General features: G+C 43.5%; 1 protein-coding gene across 1 annotated transcript in view; it reads left to right on the plus strand.

The window, feature by feature from the left end:
• Positions 1-21070, plus strand: part of KIAA1549L (KIAA1549 like) — a 320630-nt gene that overhangs the window by 206557 nt on the left and 93003 nt on the right. Inside the window, exons 10-12 of the mRNA XM_077114789.1 lie at positions 3381-3532; positions 11576-11747; positions 20356-20519. Coding sequence (XP_076970904.1) covers positions 3381-3532; positions 11576-11747; positions 20356-20519 — 488 coding nt within the window. The remainder of the gene's footprint in view (positions 1-3380; positions 3533-11575; positions 11748-20355; positions 20520-21070) is intronic.

The following is a 21070-nucleotide window of genomic DNA, read 5'->3' on the forward strand; positions in this document are numbered from 1 at the left end:
GGATTGCTGTCTTCCTGAGGGACCACCCCTGGGTCCAGGCTCCCTGTGGCTTCTGTGTCACTGCCTGAGAGAGATGGGCTGAAAGCCTTTTCCACTACCTTCCAGAAGGGCAGAAAGGACAAGGGAGCCCAAGGCCAGATGCACATGCCCAGGAAGGAAGAGGACCCACATCCTGGAACACATTTCTTTCCTTTCCATGTGATTTTGACCTCCCGCAAGCACATGTCCAACCAAGAAGGGGGCACGTCTTATCAACAACAGTTACCATGTATCAGCTCCCATCAGGTGCCTTATAGCACGATGCTATAGATAAGCATTTTTTTTTTACAATTATATGTTCTTTATTATAGATAAGCATTTTTTACAATTATATGTTCTTTATAATGACACAATCAGGAATAGGTTATGATGCCCATGTGTCAGATGAGAAACTGAAATGCAGACAGGCTCCCTTGCACAAGTTAATAAGGGGGAGCCAGGATTCAAACTCAAACCCCTGGCTCCTAAGAAGAACTCATTCTCTTTGCAAATAGAGAGGATGAGGCTTGGGTGAATTGTCCCGAGGTTGGTTCTGTGTAACAGTAGGAGGCTCCTACAGCCTCCTGCCCTTCCCTGGAGGCTTTGAGCAGTCCTTTTATTTAATGTCTGCCCTTGAATCACTCAGTCCCATATACCCTCTGTCACCTTGTCCAGAGGTCAGGAGCGCCAACTTAGTGATACTTCGGCGGATTGCACTGCAATCTTACGAGAGGCGGCATCTTTGAACTAGCAAGCACAGAAGATTTCCTGTCTGGCGCCAGGAGGCGGGCTGGCTTTTCCCAGCAACTCTGTCAGGAGGCATCCCCCGGGCTCATCCGGACCTGACACAGTAGGAGCGGCGCAGGACTGTTTTACCTTTGTTTGTAGGAATTTGGCTGACAGATGAGCTAGGAGCTGCTCCCTAGGGCCCAGGAAGAGAGCTGCTTTATACCCTCCGTGGGGGTTATGTGGCATTTATGGCTTCAAAGAAGTAGTTGCTGAGACCCAGCTGTGGGTTTGATTTCCTTCTGGATTGGTTTAAACGCCATTCTCTCCATTTCATTGTCCTCAGCTGCTTGGCCTGGCTCTGTGTAGGTAACTGGAGTCCTGGCTCCTGGTGGCGTCCCGTGGTCCTGGATGCCATCACAGCAGCAAATTCTCTATGTCCAGGACATGTCCAAAGCCCGGTGGATGGTGAGATTAATGATCCTTGGCTGGGTTGTAGTAGGACAAATTCTTTTAAATGAAAAATCTTGTATTACATTCCCAACCCATGAAAGTTGTGATTCCTTTAGGAAGTTGGGATTTTTTTTTGGGGGGGGGGGGCGGCAGGGGAGGCATTTATGATTGTAGGGTTGTCTCTTTTAATTTTTTTTTTTTTTAACATGGGCAGGCACTGGGACTCGAACCCGGGTCCTCTGGCATGACAGGCAAGCATTCTTGCCTGCTGAGCCACTGTGGCCCACCCTCTTTTAATTTTTTTAAAGTGAGATTTATAGAATGATTTTTTGATCTTAGAAGCAAAGCATATGCCTTGTTGATTGCTTAGAAAACACAGAGAAGAAAAATGAAACAAAGAAATTGCCTGTAACTTCACCATGCAGATAAAGTGCCACTGTTTTTTAAAAAAGATAAACTTGTAGAGTAGATTTATATTTACAGATCACTTGTGAAGATCAGCTTCTAACATTCGTATGGTATGTTTGTCACAGTGAGTGAACCGATGGAATGACTGTCTTTTTTTTTTATACCCCTTACCCCTCCCTCTCATAAACCCACAGTATTTTAATCTACTCAATTTTTACCCATTATCTCCCCCTATTATTTATTCATTTTTATCCTTATTTATTTATTTATGTTTTACTCATCTGTCCTACCCTGGACAAAAGGCGTATCAGACGCAGGGTTTTCACAATTACACAGTCACACTTCAAAAGCCATAGTTGTACAGTCTTCTTCAAGAATCAAGGCTACTGGAACATAGTTCAACAGTTTCAGACACTTCCCCCCCAGCCACTCCAACACACCACAAAACAAAAAGGGGTGTCCATACAATGCACGAGAAAAACACCCAGGATAACCTCCCAACTCCGACCTAAATCTCTCAACCACTGACGCTTTATTTTGTCTCATTTCTATCTCCCCCCTGCCCCAGCCAAGAAGGCTCTCTCACTCCCACAATGCCGAGTCCCAGCTGGGATGGCTGTGTTTTGAGGGCACTAGTTATATGTTTGGAGTGACGTGTGCTTCCCTAGGGACATGGAGGAGGTGCTGAACTTCCCAGGATAGAAGATAAAAAGGCAGCCACCCCCATAGTTTCCCACAGCAGTCCTAGAATACTGCGATTTCCATTAAAGCCCTCCAGCCTCTACTAGCCATGCCTGGAAATCCATGGTTTGGGCCTTACCTGTTGCTCAGCGATACCTCTGCTATGGATGACACATGCAGTAGAGGAGAGATGGGAAAAAAGAGTTCCATTACCCTCCACACGCACTGTGCTAAGTTGCTCTTACATCCTGTCTCCTTTTAACCTCAGAGCCCATCAGAAGCACGATCTCTCTGAAACAGATGTCCTTGTTCCCTTTTTACATAGAAGGACTTAAACTCAAGGAGCTCCAGTGACTTACCTAAGCTCCCACAGCTGGCAAGTGCTAGAACTGAGAGGAAGCCCACTTTGGCATAAGCCATCCTGCTTCTCCCCTGGGAGTGCTCCTGAGGGAGCCTCAGCATCTTCATGAATGAGCACTAAGAAGACCTCACAGAGGAGGGAGTGATAAGGACTGTGAACAGGGTGGTTTGCCTAGGTGTGAGGGGCTGAGCTGCAGGATGGAGTTCAGAATCCTCAGGAAAGCTGTAGAGAAGGAAAAATAAGACAGGGGCGGTTCAGCCAAGGCTGCTGAGTGGGAATCCATAAAAAACAAAACAAAACAAAAAAAACCCAGCTAGCCATACCTATAGTCATGTTGTATTTCCATATGGACTCTTAACAACCCGTATCATCTTAAATAAAGTTTAGATTCAATAAAGCAGCATTAGAGATGGCACGGATGAAAGGGGAAAGAACGCAGGCTTTGGAGTCATGCAGGCTTAGGTTTGAACCCTGCCTCTCTGCTAGCTACTAGTGTGTGTCTGTAGACCAGTCACTTTGAACCTTTTCAGCATTTATAACATGTGGATAATGGTCCTTAACTCCTAGCATGAAGGTGTGCGGGTGAGGCGAGGGAAGGATGGCCAAGCCCTGGCCTGGCTGGAGAAAGGCATGGTAGCCCTTGGTAGCCGGTGCAACAGCCCATGTTGGCTATGGGTCCTGCGCCAGCAGGGTTCCGTGCTCTGAGCATCCCCTGTGCCTTCTGCATCCGCAGTGCTGCAGGGCGTGGACAACTCACTGGTGGGTCTGCACAACCAGAGCTTCGCCCGCCTCATGGAGCAGCGCCTGGCCCAGCTGTTCATGATGTCCCAGCAGCAAGGCCGGCGCTTCAGACGGGCCACCACCCTGGGAAGCTACACTGTGCAGGTGGGTGCGCCCCGGGCCACTGGGGGGGTCCTGATAAATGGGGGGGACTGCGCTCCCTGAGATGAAATAAATCATACTGGGAGCAGAGAGCACTGTGCTGCACACTCACTAAGGTGTCTCTTCGACTCTGCTCTCAGGCTTTGGGAGTTGATGCTCATAAGCATCAGAAACAAGAAGCAGGGCAAGATTTAACTGAATCCCCATGGCCTCACTATCAGGTTGTAATAAAAGGGGGTCTCGGAACAAATTCTGCCACACACACAGATATTTACTAGAAAAAAAGTTGTAAGTAAGCAAACATAAACCAGGTTTCAACTTCTTTGGCAGGCTCAATGAAGCCCAAGCTCTCAGTCCTTTTAGGCTCTCTCACCACCGCTGTCGTGAATGGCAGATGCACCAATATACCAATGCAGGATTATCTTATCCTAGTATACAGCAAACAGGATCCTCTAAGTTCATCACCGAGCATAAGCCAACATAAGGATTTGGGCCAGGGAGCTCTAGCAGACACTACTGGTGCTCTGCCCAGATCCTCTTACCATTCCGAAGCATACCAGCTGGACTTCCAGTAGTAGACTCTGCATCTTACTGGAGGACTGTGGGTGTACTACCAGAACCACTTTGCCTGTGCCTTGGCTGGCCAGAAATTAACCAATAACCAAAGAGTGGGGTAGAAATGCACCAGCTCCCTCACTCAATGGCCAGGAGAATTTTGAGGTGTGTTTGACATCAATTCCAGAGTTTTCCCACAGCACTAAGCTTTAGTCACCCACTGGGGTAGTTGTCTTAAAAATGCACACTTGGCCTCTAGCTTCCTTCACCTCTGTCTTTGTGAGAGTGCCTGAATGTTCTCTTACGTGCATATCTAATAAATTTCCCACCTTCTTATGCCATGCTGGGCTGTACCCTTGAATTCTTTCTTGCGGCATGGCTAAGAACATGGAAGCTGAAATCCAGCAGTGTTTTTTGGCGAGCCAGCCAGAAGGCACTTCGCTCTGGCCACCTGGACTGACTAGAAGCCTTTCACATCAAACCAATGCTGATGTGAGGATTTTCAGAAGTTCCGACTGCCCATCTGCACTCCTCCTCTCTCATCTTAAATGAGATAGCCAGAAAGCTCTATGCCCCATCAGGCAGGGCCTCCCCCCACCGACAAGCCAGAAGCAACTAAGGAAGACAGACCCATGTTCCTCAGTACCGCTTTAGATTAAGGGGCAAAAACTCTCTAAGAGGGAATTTGAGGCTGTCTAGAACAGGGAGAGAAGGGAGAGAGAAAAAACTGTGAAGGAGCCCTTAAATAAGGACAGTTAATCAACACCAAGAGGGTTTGTGTCCAGCACAAACACCCTGCCCAAGGGTTTTGGAGCCCAAGTAGCCCAAGGCTACTCACATAAGAGAAATACCCCGCATCAGCCGAGTCAAATGATCCCCTCCTGAGTGTGTCACCTTCGGAGAGGAGTGGAGGCAAATAACCCCTGCCTAATATGACCAAGAACCTGGAAGCCAAAATCCAGCCGCAATCCAGAAAGCAGGACTTCCATGTCTCAGGACCCCTAGTCAGAGGGTGAGTCTAAACATCTAAAGAGGAGGTCTCACTGGTGCTGTTTGATTCTAGAAGATGTAGGGTGACCTGGTACTGAAATCTTGGCCTCAGACCTGTCATATTGACCACAAAGTCTTGAGTGGACTCCTTACAGCCTTGAAGCAGCATCCAGCAGGTGGCAGTGCCATTATCATTACCCCAGGTAAGAGCAGCTTCTGTCACACTGTTGAAGGCAAAGCAAAGACCAGAGACAGGACTAGGCTCTATTTTAAAAACACAGTGGCAAAGGTATGAAGTTCTGATGCACATCACAACCCAGGTGAACTCTGAAGACATCATGTTGAGTGGAATAAGCCAGACATCAAATGACAAGTATTGTGTAATTTTGTATAATTTCACTTACTAAAATGCCGGGAAGGGGTGATGCAGTGGTGGCGCAGTGACAGAGTTCTTGCCTGCCATGCCAGAGACCTGGGTTTGATTCCCGGTGACTGCCCATGTTTAAAAAAAAAAGCCAGGAAGAAGCAGATTTCTAGCACAGATAGTGGATTGCCATGTGACAGAGGAGCCCAGGACCAAGGATTAACAGCAGCCAGCCCCAGAACTCCTGTCTTTGGGAGGAAAGCATTACCTTGATGATGTCTTGATTTTGACTTTTTCTAGCCAGGAAATCATGAACCAATAAACTTCCATTGTTTAAGCCACCCCAATGCATGGTATTTGCTTTAACAACAAGGAAACTAAGACACCCCTTTAAAATGGTGCTCTGAGAGCTCCAGGAATTTCTAGAAGGCATCTTGAAGAATACAAGCCAATAAGGCTGTAGGATACGTGACAATAAGGAATGAATGGTTCTTGATCATCTTGGGAGCCGGTCAACCCACTTGTTGTGACATTTATGTCCATGGGCTCTCTGAAAGTCCCATTAACTATTTCTGGAGTCTTAGAGAATGTGTATGAAGTTGCTGGATTTAAGTCTGTGATGTTACAACTTTTTTGACTTATTACAACAGTATAGTTCTTTTACATCTTATTCTTTACTATGCGTTTTGTACTTAGAAGCATCTGTGTCATAGTTTTTCATAGGTTAGCAGATGTCATACCCTTTGGATTAATGGAGACACCTTCAATGTCAGACACAGAAATGGAATCTATTTAAGCATTGTTTCCAAAAATTATATAAATATTTTTTAAAAGAAGAAAAAATGCTGCCCCCTTGTTTGCTCCATTCCCGTCCTTGAATCACCTCTTCAACCTCCTGTCAGTTCCCTGTATCTCCCAATAAACAGTAAGCTCTCAGCTCTTCTCAAGGGCTGCTTCTGAGAGAACCCAACCAAGACCATAGCTACCCTCCAGAGTAGAGGCTCCAAGCCTCCCTAGAATCTTCATCCTCATCATTCAAAGGTGAGAGTGTCTCTAGAATATTCTAGCCAACCCACCTAACTTGAATACCACTAATTTCACCTGTAAGAACTCATTTCTAACCTTTGCTATGCTAATGAATGAGCAAAGCTCTCCTGTGGCTCTCCTGGTGGCTGCCCCTGGAGCTAGGGGACCACCCCTGGGCTGTCACTTAACCCAAACACACTTGCATAGTATCACACTATTTTAAAGTACCATGTGGTCCCTCATCCTACTGGAAGTTGCTTTGGTTCTAAAAGTCTCTGTGATGGCCTTATCACAAAGTAAACCAATGGTTAATTTCTCATGCCAGATTTGTGGTTTTCCCTCTATACATTCCCCATGACCCCTGTGATTGTCCCAGTGACAGAAAGGGCATCTCTGGCACTCAGATGAGTGTGAAATGGAATTTGCTCAGCTGAGGGAGGGAAAGGAGCCACTGCACAATCCTGGTGCTATTTGGAAACCTAAGCAGTCTAACATGTTCTGCATGTCTAATCAGGCACAGTGAGACATTCTTTCCCTCCTTTCTTCTAAGTGCTCAGTGTATTTGGCCCCTGTAGCTTTCTGGAAAGTCTGTGAAGCAGGCGGGGGTTTAGTTCTGCAAATCCCTAGTTTACAATAGCTAGAAATCTCCTTCAAGCATAACCCTCGGAGAAATCTTGGTAGAAATAATTCGATATTAAATCGAAATTGAGTGATGTTATTAGATATTTGAGAGCTCATTCACCTTCATCCTGGTTGTTCTAAACTCTCCCCACCTCCTTGCCCACTAGGAAAAGGAAGAACATGCCCAGATTTCTGAAATGGAATCCATTCTACATAGTCTACATCATCCTACCCAGAGATCTTTCTTCGGGGCCTAGATAATTTTTAAAAAATGGGCCATGACATGGCAGGCGAGAACTCTGCCGCTGAGCCACCGTTGCCTGCCCAATACAGGATATTTTTGTTTGGGGTATTATTAATTTTGCTAGGCATAAAAATGTATTTGTATGTTATATAAGAGATGCCTATTGGTGCACTTTGACATTCAGATGTCAGAAATATGATAGCTCTAAGTATGTTTAAATGGAGTAGTAAAAGAGAGAGAGATTGAATCCAGGTAGTGGAGATATGGGTGTTAGTTGTATAGGACTAGTTTTCCTACTTTTCTGTAGTTTAGGTCATCATTTAGTAGTTTAAGAAATATGCAACTTTTTGTTAAGATCTCCAGTTGTAATCAAACTTCACCTACTCTAAACTTTGGACTATCCAGCATATATAAATACATTTCATATTCAAAAAAACAAATGGGCCATGGATATGTAGATTTAGATGTCTAGAATTGAAAGAGATTTCACTAGTTAGTATATTTGAGAAGTTGAGTTCTAAGAAGAAATACAATATGATCAACAAACATTTAAAATATTTAACTCCATTTATAATAAAAGCAATACAAATGTCAACTATCACAAAATGCTATTTTCACTTACCAAAATTAGAATCAGTAAAATGGAACTGTTCAGTGTTGGTAAGGATGCTGTGAAATGAACAATTTCAAGCACAATAAATGAATATGACCTTCCTGCCTTCCCTATGGGCAATTGGGTAATTGAGCTATCAAGAGCCCTTCAGAGGGTCACAAATTCATCTTAAGGAGATAGAGCTGAATCCAAAAACAAGTGGGGAAGGGTGGTGGTCCTCACTGCTAGTGAGCACCCAGACAGCAGTCCTAAAAGGGACCCTGAGGCCAAGGGGCTCAGGTCAAATCAATTAGGGCAAGGGCACACCCCATAGCTCCTTCTTGAAGATTTCCAAAGCATATTTGTATACTAAAAACTCTGAAAGAGACCTGCAGTAAAAAAAAAAAAAAAAAAAAATCTGCTTGACTTTAACATAATGCTTTTCAAATTTGCACATCAGTAAGACCCTTGTTTTTAATCCCTGCTTTCCTTAATATTTTATTATGAAAATTTTCAAACTAATGGAAAAGTTGAAGTAATTATGTAGTGAGCACCCATATACTCACTACCTAGCTTTTACAATTAACATTCTACTGTGTTACAATTTTATATTTGATAACATATATGATATACCATAAATTAGTTTTGAATTATTCCAGAATGTCATGTAAATGCAGTCATTTACCTCCTCCTTTCTGTAAAGCTTTTTTTTTTGACTCAGTATAGTGTTTTTGAGATTCATCCATGTTGTGCAATTCAGTAGTTACATTCCTTTTTACTGCTGAATAATATTCCCTTCCACAAATGGACTACAGTTTATCTGTGCTTCTGATGGTGACACCTGGGCTTTTCCCAGGGTAGCTATTCCAAATAAAGCTGCTATGAGCACTCTTCTACCAGTCTTCTTATCACCATATGTTTTCATTTCTCTTGGGAAAATAGGAATGAAATTGCCGATTTATAGGATTGTTGTATGTTCATCCTATAAGAAATTGCCAGACCTTTTTTCAAAGTGGCTGTACCATTTTGCACTCTTGCTAGCTGGAGATCCAGCTGCATCCCATCCTCAGCAATACTTGGTATTGTCAATCCTTCTTGGATTAGCCTTTCTGTGGGTGTAAGGTGGTAGCTTTAGTTTGAATTTCCCTGATGACTAATGATGTTGAGCATATTTTATGTGCTTCTTGGCTATTCCTTTATGAAGTGTCTGGTCAAGTCTCTTGCCCATTTTGGGGGGGTTATAGTGACACCCATTTTTTTTTTTTTTAGTGACACCTATTTTTTCTTGTTAAATATAGCAGATGTACATCAGTGGAATAGAGAATTCAAATAGAGTCGAGAGGCTACTCTAGAGGTTGCTGTTATGCAAGCTTCAGTTAGACCTTGCCAACCTCCAACCAGGACCATTCCAGCCAATCCTAAAGAACACCTAGGGCAATATATAAGATTTCACAGGAGTTCCAGGCACTAGAGTGACTTTCCAGAAACCTACAACCTCCAGATGGGTACTCTGGTCCAGATAAGTCCTGATACCTAGCCCAGACTCTCCAGAACATCAGATAGTTCCATCTCCCTAAATCACATTAGTAACAGACCTTTCCAATATGAAAAATTTAGAACTGCCATAGCCTAAACACCCCTAAAGAGAGGGATGGAAAAATCAAAGGTGATGGGGGAGTTACACAGAGAAGATAGGATTTAACAAATGAATATGAATGTTGAATCATTAAATTGCTATCTCTTTTAGTCTCCAGTATTTTAGAGCAGCTACAAGTAAAAACCTAAAATTGTGGAATTGTAACCCATGTCAAACTCTGAAATCTGCTCTACAACTAATTGTGGTGCTTTGCTTTGAAATTTATAGCTTTTTTGTATATATGTTATTTTTCACAAAAAAAGAAGGAAAAAATGTCGATTGTGATGATAAAAAATATTTAAGCATTCTAGCCTCCTATATTCTGGAGCAGCTAGAAGGAAACATATAAGAGGATCACATGGTAGCCCATGACAAACTCTGGGATGTGTGCTGTTACTACTTGTTGAAGAGTGCTTTGAAAACTATTGCTTTTTTATTTCTTTGCTTTGTATATATGCTATACTATAGAAAAAAACAGTTAAAACAAACAAAACAAAATATGACCATTAAATAAAGTCTGTTAAAATTAAAAAAAAAAAATATATATATATATAGCCTATGTACAAAAGAGTATTTAAAAATATGTCGAAAAGAACGCTAATAAGAAGAACCCACAGGTGGAAGGGTAATTGTTACCCTCACCCTCACTCTATCCCAGAAGGCATTTGTGAACATCCTCTGACTGTAGCCCTTTCACCCACCACAGTTCAGTGTGAGTCTCAATTACAAGTGAAATCATTCCCAGTTTTTCTATATAATTTCTACCACCCACATTTGTATATATAATAGCACATCATTTACTTTCACCTGATTTTAAATTTTGCATCCTATTTTTTTTCCCCTCTCTCTCTTTTTTTTTTTTTCCCCACACTGGCAGACACCGGGAATCGAACCCAGGTCTCCGGCATGGCAGGCGAGAACTCTGCCTGCTGAGGCACCATGGCCCGCCCTTATATTCTATTTTTTAATATCCTATGAAACAGGTTGTAGCACATACTTGGCAAACACTAGGCTTATCACTTGTTAATGATAATAGTGAAAAGTTGACAATCTAAATGTCTAGTAATAAAGGGTTGGTTAAGTAAGTTTACAAAGCACACATACAATGGAACACTATATAGGTATAAAATTTACATTTTATACATGTATAATGTTTATTAGTTTTTAATTTAAAAAGTGGAAAATTAGTAGCAATCTAAATTTAATTATGAAGAATTTGTTAAATATGTCTATGAGGTATGCGCTGGAACACCTGTTAGAAATTAACAAGTATTCCTTTGTTATAGTTAAGACCATTTAATGATGCAAGTGAAAATAGTAAGATATGATACTTTATATACAATATCATATTAATTATACAAATAATTTTGTAAAATAATGTTTAAAAGATTTGTTTAGGAAACAACAAAGAATAGAAGCAAGTACTCCAAAATGATTACAGTTTAGTGTGATTGAGAATATGATTTTTATTTTCTTTTATTTCCCTATGCTTTTTGGATTTTCAGATTTTCTGAAGTCAATAAGTTTAACTTTTAAAGGGGGAAAAAGCAGCAAATGGTATTTTAGAAAAAGAACTTTGGGTCCCTAAATAGTGCTTTTATCAGAGATCTTTCAAGTTGCAGCATGCACATTTATTTCCCCCCCCTTTTTGGCAATTGCAAGAACTTGAGATTTAAAAATCTTCTTTGAGGATAATCTAATGTGTCCTGATTTACTATGGAGACCAACTTTTCAATGCAGTCAGAGTCCTCTGGAGGCTGGAAATGTCACCATTCCCTTATTTCCTTCTCCATGCCCAAACCACCTCCACCCCACCCCCACCCCTACCCCCAGCTACAGCAGGACTTCCTGAGATTTTGCTGATAGAGAGGCGCACAAAGATTGACATCTAAAATGCACATTGTTGATCCATTTAGCCGGGAAAGCCTCAGTAGTCGGGAAAGAGCCTGCTGATCTTAGGGGTGGATGCAGGGGCCATGTAAGATGCCCTGGAAACATGGACTCTCTTTTCCTGAAAGATGGTCAAGATGCAGCGTGTGCCGGGACCGAAGGACCCAGCGGAGCTGACCTACTACACCCTGCACAACGGAAAGCCTTTGCTGGGGACGGCGGCTGCCAAGATCCTCAGCACCATTGACTCGCAAAGGATGGCCTTGACCCTGCATCACGTTGTCCTTCTTCAGGCTGACCGTAAGGGCATCGTCTTTTAATTCATTCTTTGCATTGCCGCCCTTAAATGTTACCCGCACATCAAAGGGATTCCCCAAACCCATGGACCCATGGAAGGACCATGCAAGGTCCTTAAATCAATCAGTCGATTGAAGCAAGGGATATGTTTTGCGTGCTAGAATAATGGTAATGATAACCCTTTGCCCTGTGTCCTACCCACGCTTCCTCCTCAGTGTAATCTAATGAATAGCTATGAAAATCACTATTGCTGAGATTATATTTGTATGCCAGAGGAGCTGAGGACAATTTGTTTCAATAAACATTTATAGAGTCTTACATGAACTGTGCTCAGTGCTGAAGGACATACAGAAGTGAGCAAGGTGAGCAGGGAAATTAGGCAGGTGCCGTGAAGTATATTTCAGGAAAGTGCTGCAAGAAGGCAAAGTGATACAGGAATCCAGGGGGGAGAGTTTGCATTAAAGGGGCATCTGGAAAAAATTAATAGAGAATGGATATTAAAAATAATAGCTACCTCTTTGAATACTATCCCTGATGACAGATACTATGCTAGTTGCTTTACATAGATTGTGTTGTGTTCTGTACACATTGAGGCAGTGTTTATTCAACTCCAAATTACAGATGAGGGAAGCCAAGGCTCAGTAAAGTTGAATAGTTTGCTCAGTATCACAGAGTGAGTACTTAGATAGCCAAGAGAGGACTCTAGGTCTGCCTAACTTAAACCTGACTTCTTAACTATGTGACATTATCAGATTTCAGCAGAGGGAATGTATTGCAGAAAGAGGGGGCAGTATTAGCAAAAGAATGGCAGTTAAAAGTACCAGGTGTGTTCAAAAACCAAGGGGCTCAGATACTTGGAGTGAGAAAACCTGTGGAGGAGTAAATGGAATTGGAAAGGTGTATTGATTGGGAGACTCAAACCTTGAATGCCAGGGAAAGGAGCTTGTACATAACATGACTGGCTTTGGGAATTTGCTGAATATTTCTGATGGGGATGGAGAGGTATAGCTTTGGAACCACTCCTTATTCACTCTCTCGGTGCTGTCCAGGAGGGATCAGGATGGGAGGAGGCAGTAAGGAGGCTTTATGGCGGCCCAGTCACTGGGGGGCCCAAATGAGGGCTGTAATGGGGGAGTAGAAAGCATGGGGAGGAAGGGCTGGAAGGTGAGAGATTGTGCAATAGAAATGTTGATTTTGGCAATGCACAGGGCATATAAGATGTGGAAGGAATGTCATCTCCCTTTGGTTTCCCAGCTAGTGTCCACATTCCTTGAGAACCTGATACCTGGCTCATGGATTCCTTACCTCCTTGCCTCCAGCTTCCATCTGGAGTGACTTTTGCTCCCAGGGTGATGCCCAGACCTCATGTTGTCTGGCCTTCACTTCTGCTTGGCCAACGCATCCTTGGGGCTGCACCTTTGCCTGGGAATGGTGGTTGCCCTCTGCAGTCTTGATTTTTGGAATGACCTTCTTTGACTGAGGTGCTCTTCCTTTGTGCCTCTCCCCTCCTTCCTTTCGGGCTCTGTCCCCATCTCTCATCAACTACTTGGTTCATCTCTTTTGCTGCATCTTCTTTATGAGGCTTCCCCAGGGTTCTGCTTTCAACTATCTCTCCCTCTCTCCAGGCTGAGAATAGATTGTAGAGGACAACAGAGAAAATCCATTGCAGGTACACGGGCGAGAGGTGGAGAAGTGGATAGATTCAGGACATGTTTTGGAGACAGAGGTGACAGATATGTTTGGAGATAGAGCAATCTAATGGATTGGGGGCTAGCGGGTCAGAGGAATCAAGGATGTCTCCTAAGTTTTTTTGAGTACTGATTATGGTATCTTTTAAGATGAGGAAGGTATGGGAGAAAGAGGTTTAGTGAGGCTGGGGTGGGAATGTAAGAGATAGACCAAGAGTTTAGTTTTAGGCATGTTGGGTTTGCAGTGCCTATTAGACAAACACATGGAGCTCAGGAGATATAAACCTAAGAGTCATCAATATATAAGTGGTAAGTATAGCCGAGAAAGTACATAAGATTAACCAGGAGATGAATATAGCTAGAGAGAAGTGGATGAAAACTGAGTCCTGGGGAATCCACGTGTGGAAGGAGCTCAGGTCAACAAAGAACACTAAGAAGGAGCAGCCAAGGAGATGAGAGGACCCTCAGGAGAAGGTGGGGTCCTGTAAGCAAGTGAAGAAAGTGAATCTCCTGGAGGAGGGTGAGCTACTGTGTCAAGTTCTATTTGTGAGAGGCCCATAAGAAACAGACAGAGATTCAATGGATTTGGTGAGTTAGACGTTATTAGTGACCGTGGCAAGAGAGGTTCCAGGGAAGAGGTGGTGGTGACCACTTGACTGAGTGAACTGAGGAGGACATGAAGTGGGAAATAATGACAGCAAAAGCAAGATTAATGGGGCAGTTGCTGAAGGGGGCAATGGGAGATATTGGAGTATGTTTGACTATTGATGGGGCTACTGTAATAGACAGGGAGAAATTGGCAATGCAGAAGAGAGAGGTGAGAATTGTAGGAGTGAAGTCCTTGAGCAAATGAGGGGTCAGACTCAGGTCATCCTTTGTAACAGGAGGGAAAGCAGAGCTCAGGGTTGTGGGTGCTGGTCAAGTGGTAAACTTGGTCATGGAAGCCTAAGGAAGTTTTCTTCTGATATTTTCTGCTTTCTTGAAACACAATGAAGGGAGGTTGGCAGCTGAGTTTGAGGTTGTATATGGGAGAATTTGAACAGTGGGGCATGCAGGAAAGGTGTGATAATACACTCTAAAAATGAAGGAACAAACTGATTAGAGCAATGCAGTAGTATTGGCAGTTCCCGTTCTTCACTGCTGTGCCCAGACCATTTCTCCTAGTCTTTGAAAATCCCAGATCCTCTAAGGTACGTGATCATCCTTGCTGCAGGTATCTCTGAATCCCCAGGTGACTCCCAAAGTTCTTTGAAGATTTTTATATCGGGCTAATTGTTTTTTCCTCTCCATCATTTCTCTTGTCATAATCATCCACTGCTTTGCCCCTCAGTTTCATGACCTCCTCACTTCTACCTCCAGGCTGTGTAGTACTTGGGAAGGGGGCACAAAAGGAGAGCCAGTTTCATTTAGAGCAAGAGTTGAATGGAGTGTCTGGAGAGGAGGTTGAGGCTAAGGGGGCTTTGCTGATGGACGTTGATGTGAAGCAGTGGAAGAGTTTGGGAGCATAATTAGAGGATGCGTTCCACTTTTTGTAAATCAGCCTACAGTATTAATCTGAGGTTAGGACTTTGAGTAGTCATAGCGTTGAACAAATGCCTTTCCCTGTAAAAGGAGAGTGTTGACACTGTGTGGGTTCCGATGCCTTCTAAGCAGAAGTTCTAGAGTCAAGAGCGGAGTATGCAATGCCCACTTGACCATCTGGATGATGGTGCAGAATTTGATTCATTAAGGAGTAGCAGCATTTTGTATGCAGATTTTCATCTGCTCATTTGTGGGGACTGGTGCGAGAGGACCTGCCGAGCAGTTCACCCACAGCTGGAGTAGGGGAACATCTCTCCATGGAGAAGCAGACTGGAACAGGAGGTGGTTTACCTTACATGGCCATCAGACATTTACCTTTAAAGAAATGTCACTCTAAGAGAGAGAGATCATCTCACACTTTGGCCTAGGGAACTCATACTCATTCATTCCTTCAAGACATATTTTTCAAGTACATACTCTGTACACTTTTCTGCACACTGGAGTAGGGGTCTAGAGCACAATTAAGCAGAGAAAGCCTGGGGATTTCCAGGAGACAATAATTGTGCTTTTAAATTGTAGGGAGACCAGGGAGAGTGAGACTCACTGAGGGAATAACCTTTGAGTGACCATCTGAAGAAGGAAGGGTGGGAGGGAGCAGTCCCTGAGCAGGTGTGTCTGGGAACAAGGTTCAATGGAGAGGATGGGCAAGGGCCTGAGGCAGAGGGTGCCTGGAGGGTTTAAGACCAGCAAGGTGGGCACCAGGGAGGAGAGTGATAGCCTGGAGGGCTGAGGTGCAGATGAGGGGCCAAGATCCCCAGGGCCTCATGGCTGTGCCCTTGTAAGGACTTAAGTTGGCACCCCTGGTGGGGTAGGACGCCATGAGTGGGTTCCCGTCAGGAGAAGCCGTGGACTGGGCACGCACCAGCTGCTGGGCACTGGGCTAGACCCTTCCCTGCAACAACTCACCAAGTTATAAATTCTATGTTTGAGACGTAGGTGACAGCCAGAAGAATGAGCTAGAAGCATCTTTGAATTCCTCCTCTTTTCAACATTTGCTCCACTTGGGAATAATTTTTTGAGTTTAGTTTACTTGGACTTATATACTTCATTCCTTCGGACAAATACATGTGTGTGCACACATGTGCACTTCCATGCATATCAATTTAAACTATATATTTCAGAGAAATAACTTTTAAAGTATCTGACATCTCTGGGGCTCATTTTGTCATGCAAACTGGGGATAAGAACAGCTCACGGGCAAAAGGCCTGTCCTAACACCTAACACATAATAGGCACCACATGAGCTGGCTCCTTTTCCTAGTCTTCTACTGAAATTCTTGCAAATTAAATAATCTTCCTACCACAGTACATGACTGTACTTTTAGATCATATGCCAATGAATATATTGGGCTTGGATGACTTCAGTTGTCTTCATCTGACTGTCATTTTGACCATTAAATAAGTTTATTAGTGTGCATAAGATAAATCTGTTCTCTCCCCATTTGAATAGAGATGAAGGGTTTTATATACTGCACCAAGAAGAAATGCATCCTGCAAAACAATAAAGCTGAGTAAAATCTGAACATATGTAAATATTTCCTTTTTGCTAATGAAAAATAAATGTATTCAGGAAATTATGTTCTGATACTGTACATTTTTCTCCATCGAGATAAAATAGCACAGGCGAAAAGAGGCAAATTGATACCTTCCACAGAAACTCAAAGTTTTAAAAAATGTTAATGGCATAAAGCACATATACATACTGAATTTCTGAGAACAGCAGCAATTAAGTGTTTAATGTCAACAGAAGCACATTATTTAATAAGCTGCTTTCAGAAGTTAATAATGTGATTAATCACTAATTGATAAAATTGTAGAAAAGAAGTTCTTCTGTACTAATAGTATGCCAAACTCAAGTACCACCAGAGAGAAAAATCTTAAGTAACAAATGCCAGTTGCAGTCAGGGGCAGTTGTCTCCTCCAGCAGGTCCTCATCATGTATCATCCTCCAGTGGGATCTTTATATTCCAGAGTCCAGCCCTCAACTTTACAGGTCTAGAACCCAGAGTTTGAAGGGATTGGGAGGACCAACTCATGCTAACCAGACTTATAATAGATTGACAGAATATTTAAAGTATGAAATAGAACTATGAAGGGGATGGGACTTCTCCTTTTAGCTGGTCAATATTTATTTCTATAAAAAATAAAAAGCCTGTGTGGGGAGCCAACTAGCAACAGGGATAATGGTAATTCATTTATGCATTCATTCAGCTTTTGATTAAGAGTTAACTATGTGTAAGGCCCTGTTCTAGGTGTTGGAGATACAGCAGTGAACAAGAGACAAAAACTCCCTGCCTCCTTGGAGTATGCATTTCTGTGGAGGGGGCACAGATAATGAGCAAATACTTAGGCGTTGGGTCACATGGTGGTAAGTGCTTTAGAGCTTTGCCATTCAAATGTGTTTCTGGGGGCTGCTGCCATGGCATCACCTGGGAGCTGTTAGAAAGGCAGCGGCTCAGGCCCCACTCCAAGCCCATGGGAATCAGAGTCTGCATTTGAACAAGATCCCCCGGTGGTTGGTGTGCACACTAAAGTTTGAGAAACTCTGCTTTAGAGAATATTTAAGAAGGGTGAGGGGGATACCCAGTGCCAGGGGCAGGGGGTATTTTATATACAGAGCACAGGGCAGGACTCACAGATATGATGACATTTGTACAGAGACCTGAAGGAAGGGAACCAGGAGAAAGAGAGTCATAGGTGAAGGCCACAGCCCGGTGCAAAGGCCCTGAGATGAGAGCATGTCCAGCATGTTTGAAGAACAGCAGGGGGATCAGTAGAGCTGGAACGAGTGAGTGAAAGGAAGAGCAGTAGGATATGATATCAGAGGGAGAATGGGGATGGTTGGGAGGGCAGATCACTTAGGGTCTTCTGGAATTTGTAAGGACATTGGCTCTTGCTCTAGAGGGTTTTGAGCAGAGCAGTGTTGTGATCAGAGTTCTATTTAAAGGATCCGTCTGGGTGTGTTGAGAATAGACTACAGAGTATAAGAGCAAGGAAGGAGGTCACTGCAGTAATTCAGGTGAGAGATGTTGGTGGCTTGGACCACAGTGGCATTGCAGGTACTGAGAAGTGAGTAGATTCTGGATATACGTTGAAGGTGGATGTGGCAGAATTTGTGGATGACTTAGATATTGGGTAAGAGTATAAGAAAAAGGTCAGCACTGACATCAAGCTTACTAGTCTGAGCAACTGGAAGGAAGGGGTTTATTGGAGTGGAAAATACTGCAGGCAGAACAGTTTGGGGGGGGGGCGAATTTGAGAGTTGGATTCTAGGCACTTGAAGTTTAAGATCCTGTAAGTATCCAGTTGGAGATTTGAGTAAGTAGTTGGATATAGGAGTCTGGAATTCAGGGTGGAAATCCTGGCTGGAGATATATAAATGAGCATCACCAAGGCATAGATGGTATTTAAAGCCCTAAGTCTGGATGAGGAGAGTGGGAGAGAAGAGAAGAACTTCGGTGATATTAACTGACAGTATCACCAAGTGGAAACTTCCCACTGCGGCCTTCTTGTCGACCAGGATGGACCCGCCATCCTAGCAGATTACTCACGCCTTCCAGGGAGAGCACATTCTCTTGACTTGGACAAGATTTTGCCCTTTGATTCTCTTTATCTAGATTTTCTGCAGGCCCCACTCCTGTGTGATAACTGTTTCTTACCATAGAAAATTGCTTAGTTACTTTCTTTATTCCAGTTCTAAGAACCTCTTGGTCTTTTCTATGGACTGAAGTGTTTTCCAGGCTTCCTGACTAGTGATCCTTGGGGAGATGCATCCATCACACATTGGGGGTTTTTGAATTTTTCCTACCATCTTTTTTGTGGTGGTTGTTATTTTACATTTTTCTAAACCCATGTACCCACCACCTAGATTCCACAATTAACATTTTATTATATTTTCACTGTTCCTCTATCCACCCTTCTTCCATCATTTTTAAAAATTTGTATTGTGGTAGCATATGTACCACCCCAAATTTCCCGTTTTAACCACTCTCGTATATACAACTCAGTGATGTCAATTATACTCAAAATATGATGTCATCAACACCACCATCCATTACCAAAACTTTTCCATCACCCCAAATTGAAATTATGTGTTCATTAAGAAATAGCTCCTCAGCCTCTGGTAACCTGTACTCTTTTTGTCTCTATGTATTTGCTTATTCTAGGTATTTCATATACATGAAATCGTTCAATATTTGTCCTTTTATGTCTGCCTTATTTCACTCAACATGATGTCTTCAAGGTTCAGCCATGTTGCAGCATATATTAGAACTTCATTCCTTTTTATGGATGAATAATATTCCATTGTGTCTAAATACCACCTTTTGTTCATCCACTCATCTGCTGATGGACACCTGGGTTGCTTCCTCCTTTTGGCTTTTGTGAATAATCCAGCTATGAATATTGGTGTAGCACCATTTTATTTTTCTGATGCATCAAAGTAAGTTGCAGACATCAGTAGATCTCAACCCTAAAGACTTCAGCATGCATATCATTGAGCAGAGTTTAATATTTGTTTATAATGTTTTTAGGTAAAATTTATATACAATGAAATGCACAGATCTTAAGTAAACCATTTGATGAAGTTTAGACCAGTGTATACATCTATGTAACCGAAATCCCTATCATGATATAGAGCATCACCCAGTTACTCCTTCCAGGTTCAATCCTTTCCCTCCCAGAGGCACCTGCTTTTCTAATCACACATTCTTCCTACTGACAATCACTGGGTGCTCTTTTCTTTACTCTTGTTCTGAGAACAGCCTGGTCCTTTTTATTAGACTGGGGCATTTCCAAGCTTCTCCCAGGATCTCTTCAAGAGGAGAGTGCATTTTAGCCATTGCTCACTGAGAGGGTAACTTTGCTGTACCATTTAGGACCATCTCTCTGTGGTCTTTGCCTCCTGACTCCAGCAGTCACTTCTCATCTTCAGATTTCTCCTCTTCTCTTCCCCTTTGGCTCACGGGCATCACTCGTGGAGGAAATTGGTAATGATAGCCCTTCCGCCTCCACCTCCTCTTCCTAAGAATCCAGGCTAGCATTTATCGAGCACCTACTAGGCGCTGCACACTGTGTGTCAAAGCACCACATGCCCCTTGGCTCTCTGCCTCCTCACGAAGTGATGCTCCCATTTTACAGATGAGACAACTGAGGCTCACAGAGCTTGAATCACTTGCCCGGGGTCCCATGGCTGCAGAGGCACGGCCTTTCTGGCCCCAAATCCTCTTAACCTCCTCACCCTCCTGTCTCCTGACTTGGAACTGGAGGGGTTTGCCAAGGACTTCTACCACCCCCACTCCCGTGCACTGGGCGCTGTGCCTCCCACTTGCTCTCTCCCACAGCTGTCGTGAAGAGCCCCCCCAACAACCTGTGGATCATCGCCGCAGTCCTGGCACCCATCGCCGTGGTCACAGTGATCATCATCATCATCACCGCCGTCCTCTGCAGGAAGAACAAGAGCGACTTCAAGCCCGACGCCGTGATGAACCTGCCTCAGAGGGCAAAGGTAGGCAGCAGCGGGGGGCGGGAATTGGGACCGGGCTTTTGGGGGCGCTTCCTGCCCTTGCCACCCTGGTTTTTGAGGACCTCATAAGTACCTTCAGAAACATCCTTACAGGTCCCTGTTTGGAAGGAGGGTCTTTGTTTTTGTAATCAGGACACAGCAGCCAACATTATCCAGCGCTCATTCTCTGCCCTCAGGGTTTCTAGGTGTTTTACGTAGAGCAGCTCAATCCTAGTAGCCACCCTTTGGGGACGAGTCGTTATTTTATACGTGAGGAAACTGAGACCCAGAAAATTAGGAGCTAGATAGACCTGAATGGGGAGTTAGAAACAATTAGGAGCTGGACAGCCCTGAAGATGAGAAGTGTCTCCTTCAAGGTCATACAAGTTAGTAAGTAGCAGAACTGATTATAAAGAAGCAGGTCTCCTGGGTCCCAATTCAGGCCCCTTTGGGGGGACATTAGACCCTCAAAACATTCCCCCTTTCATTGGCTGGAATGACTTTCTTTACCTTCAAAGTCAAACCACAGAGCCTTGGCTGGACAACACCCAAAC

This window comes from Tamandua tetradactyla, chromosome 8, assembly GCF_023851605.1.
Source record: "Tamandua tetradactyla isolate mTamTet1 chromosome 8, mTamTet1.pri, whole genome shotgun sequence".
Lineage (NCBI taxonomy): Eukaryota > Metazoa > Chordata > Mammalia > Pilosa > Myrmecophagidae > Tamandua > Tamandua tetradactyla.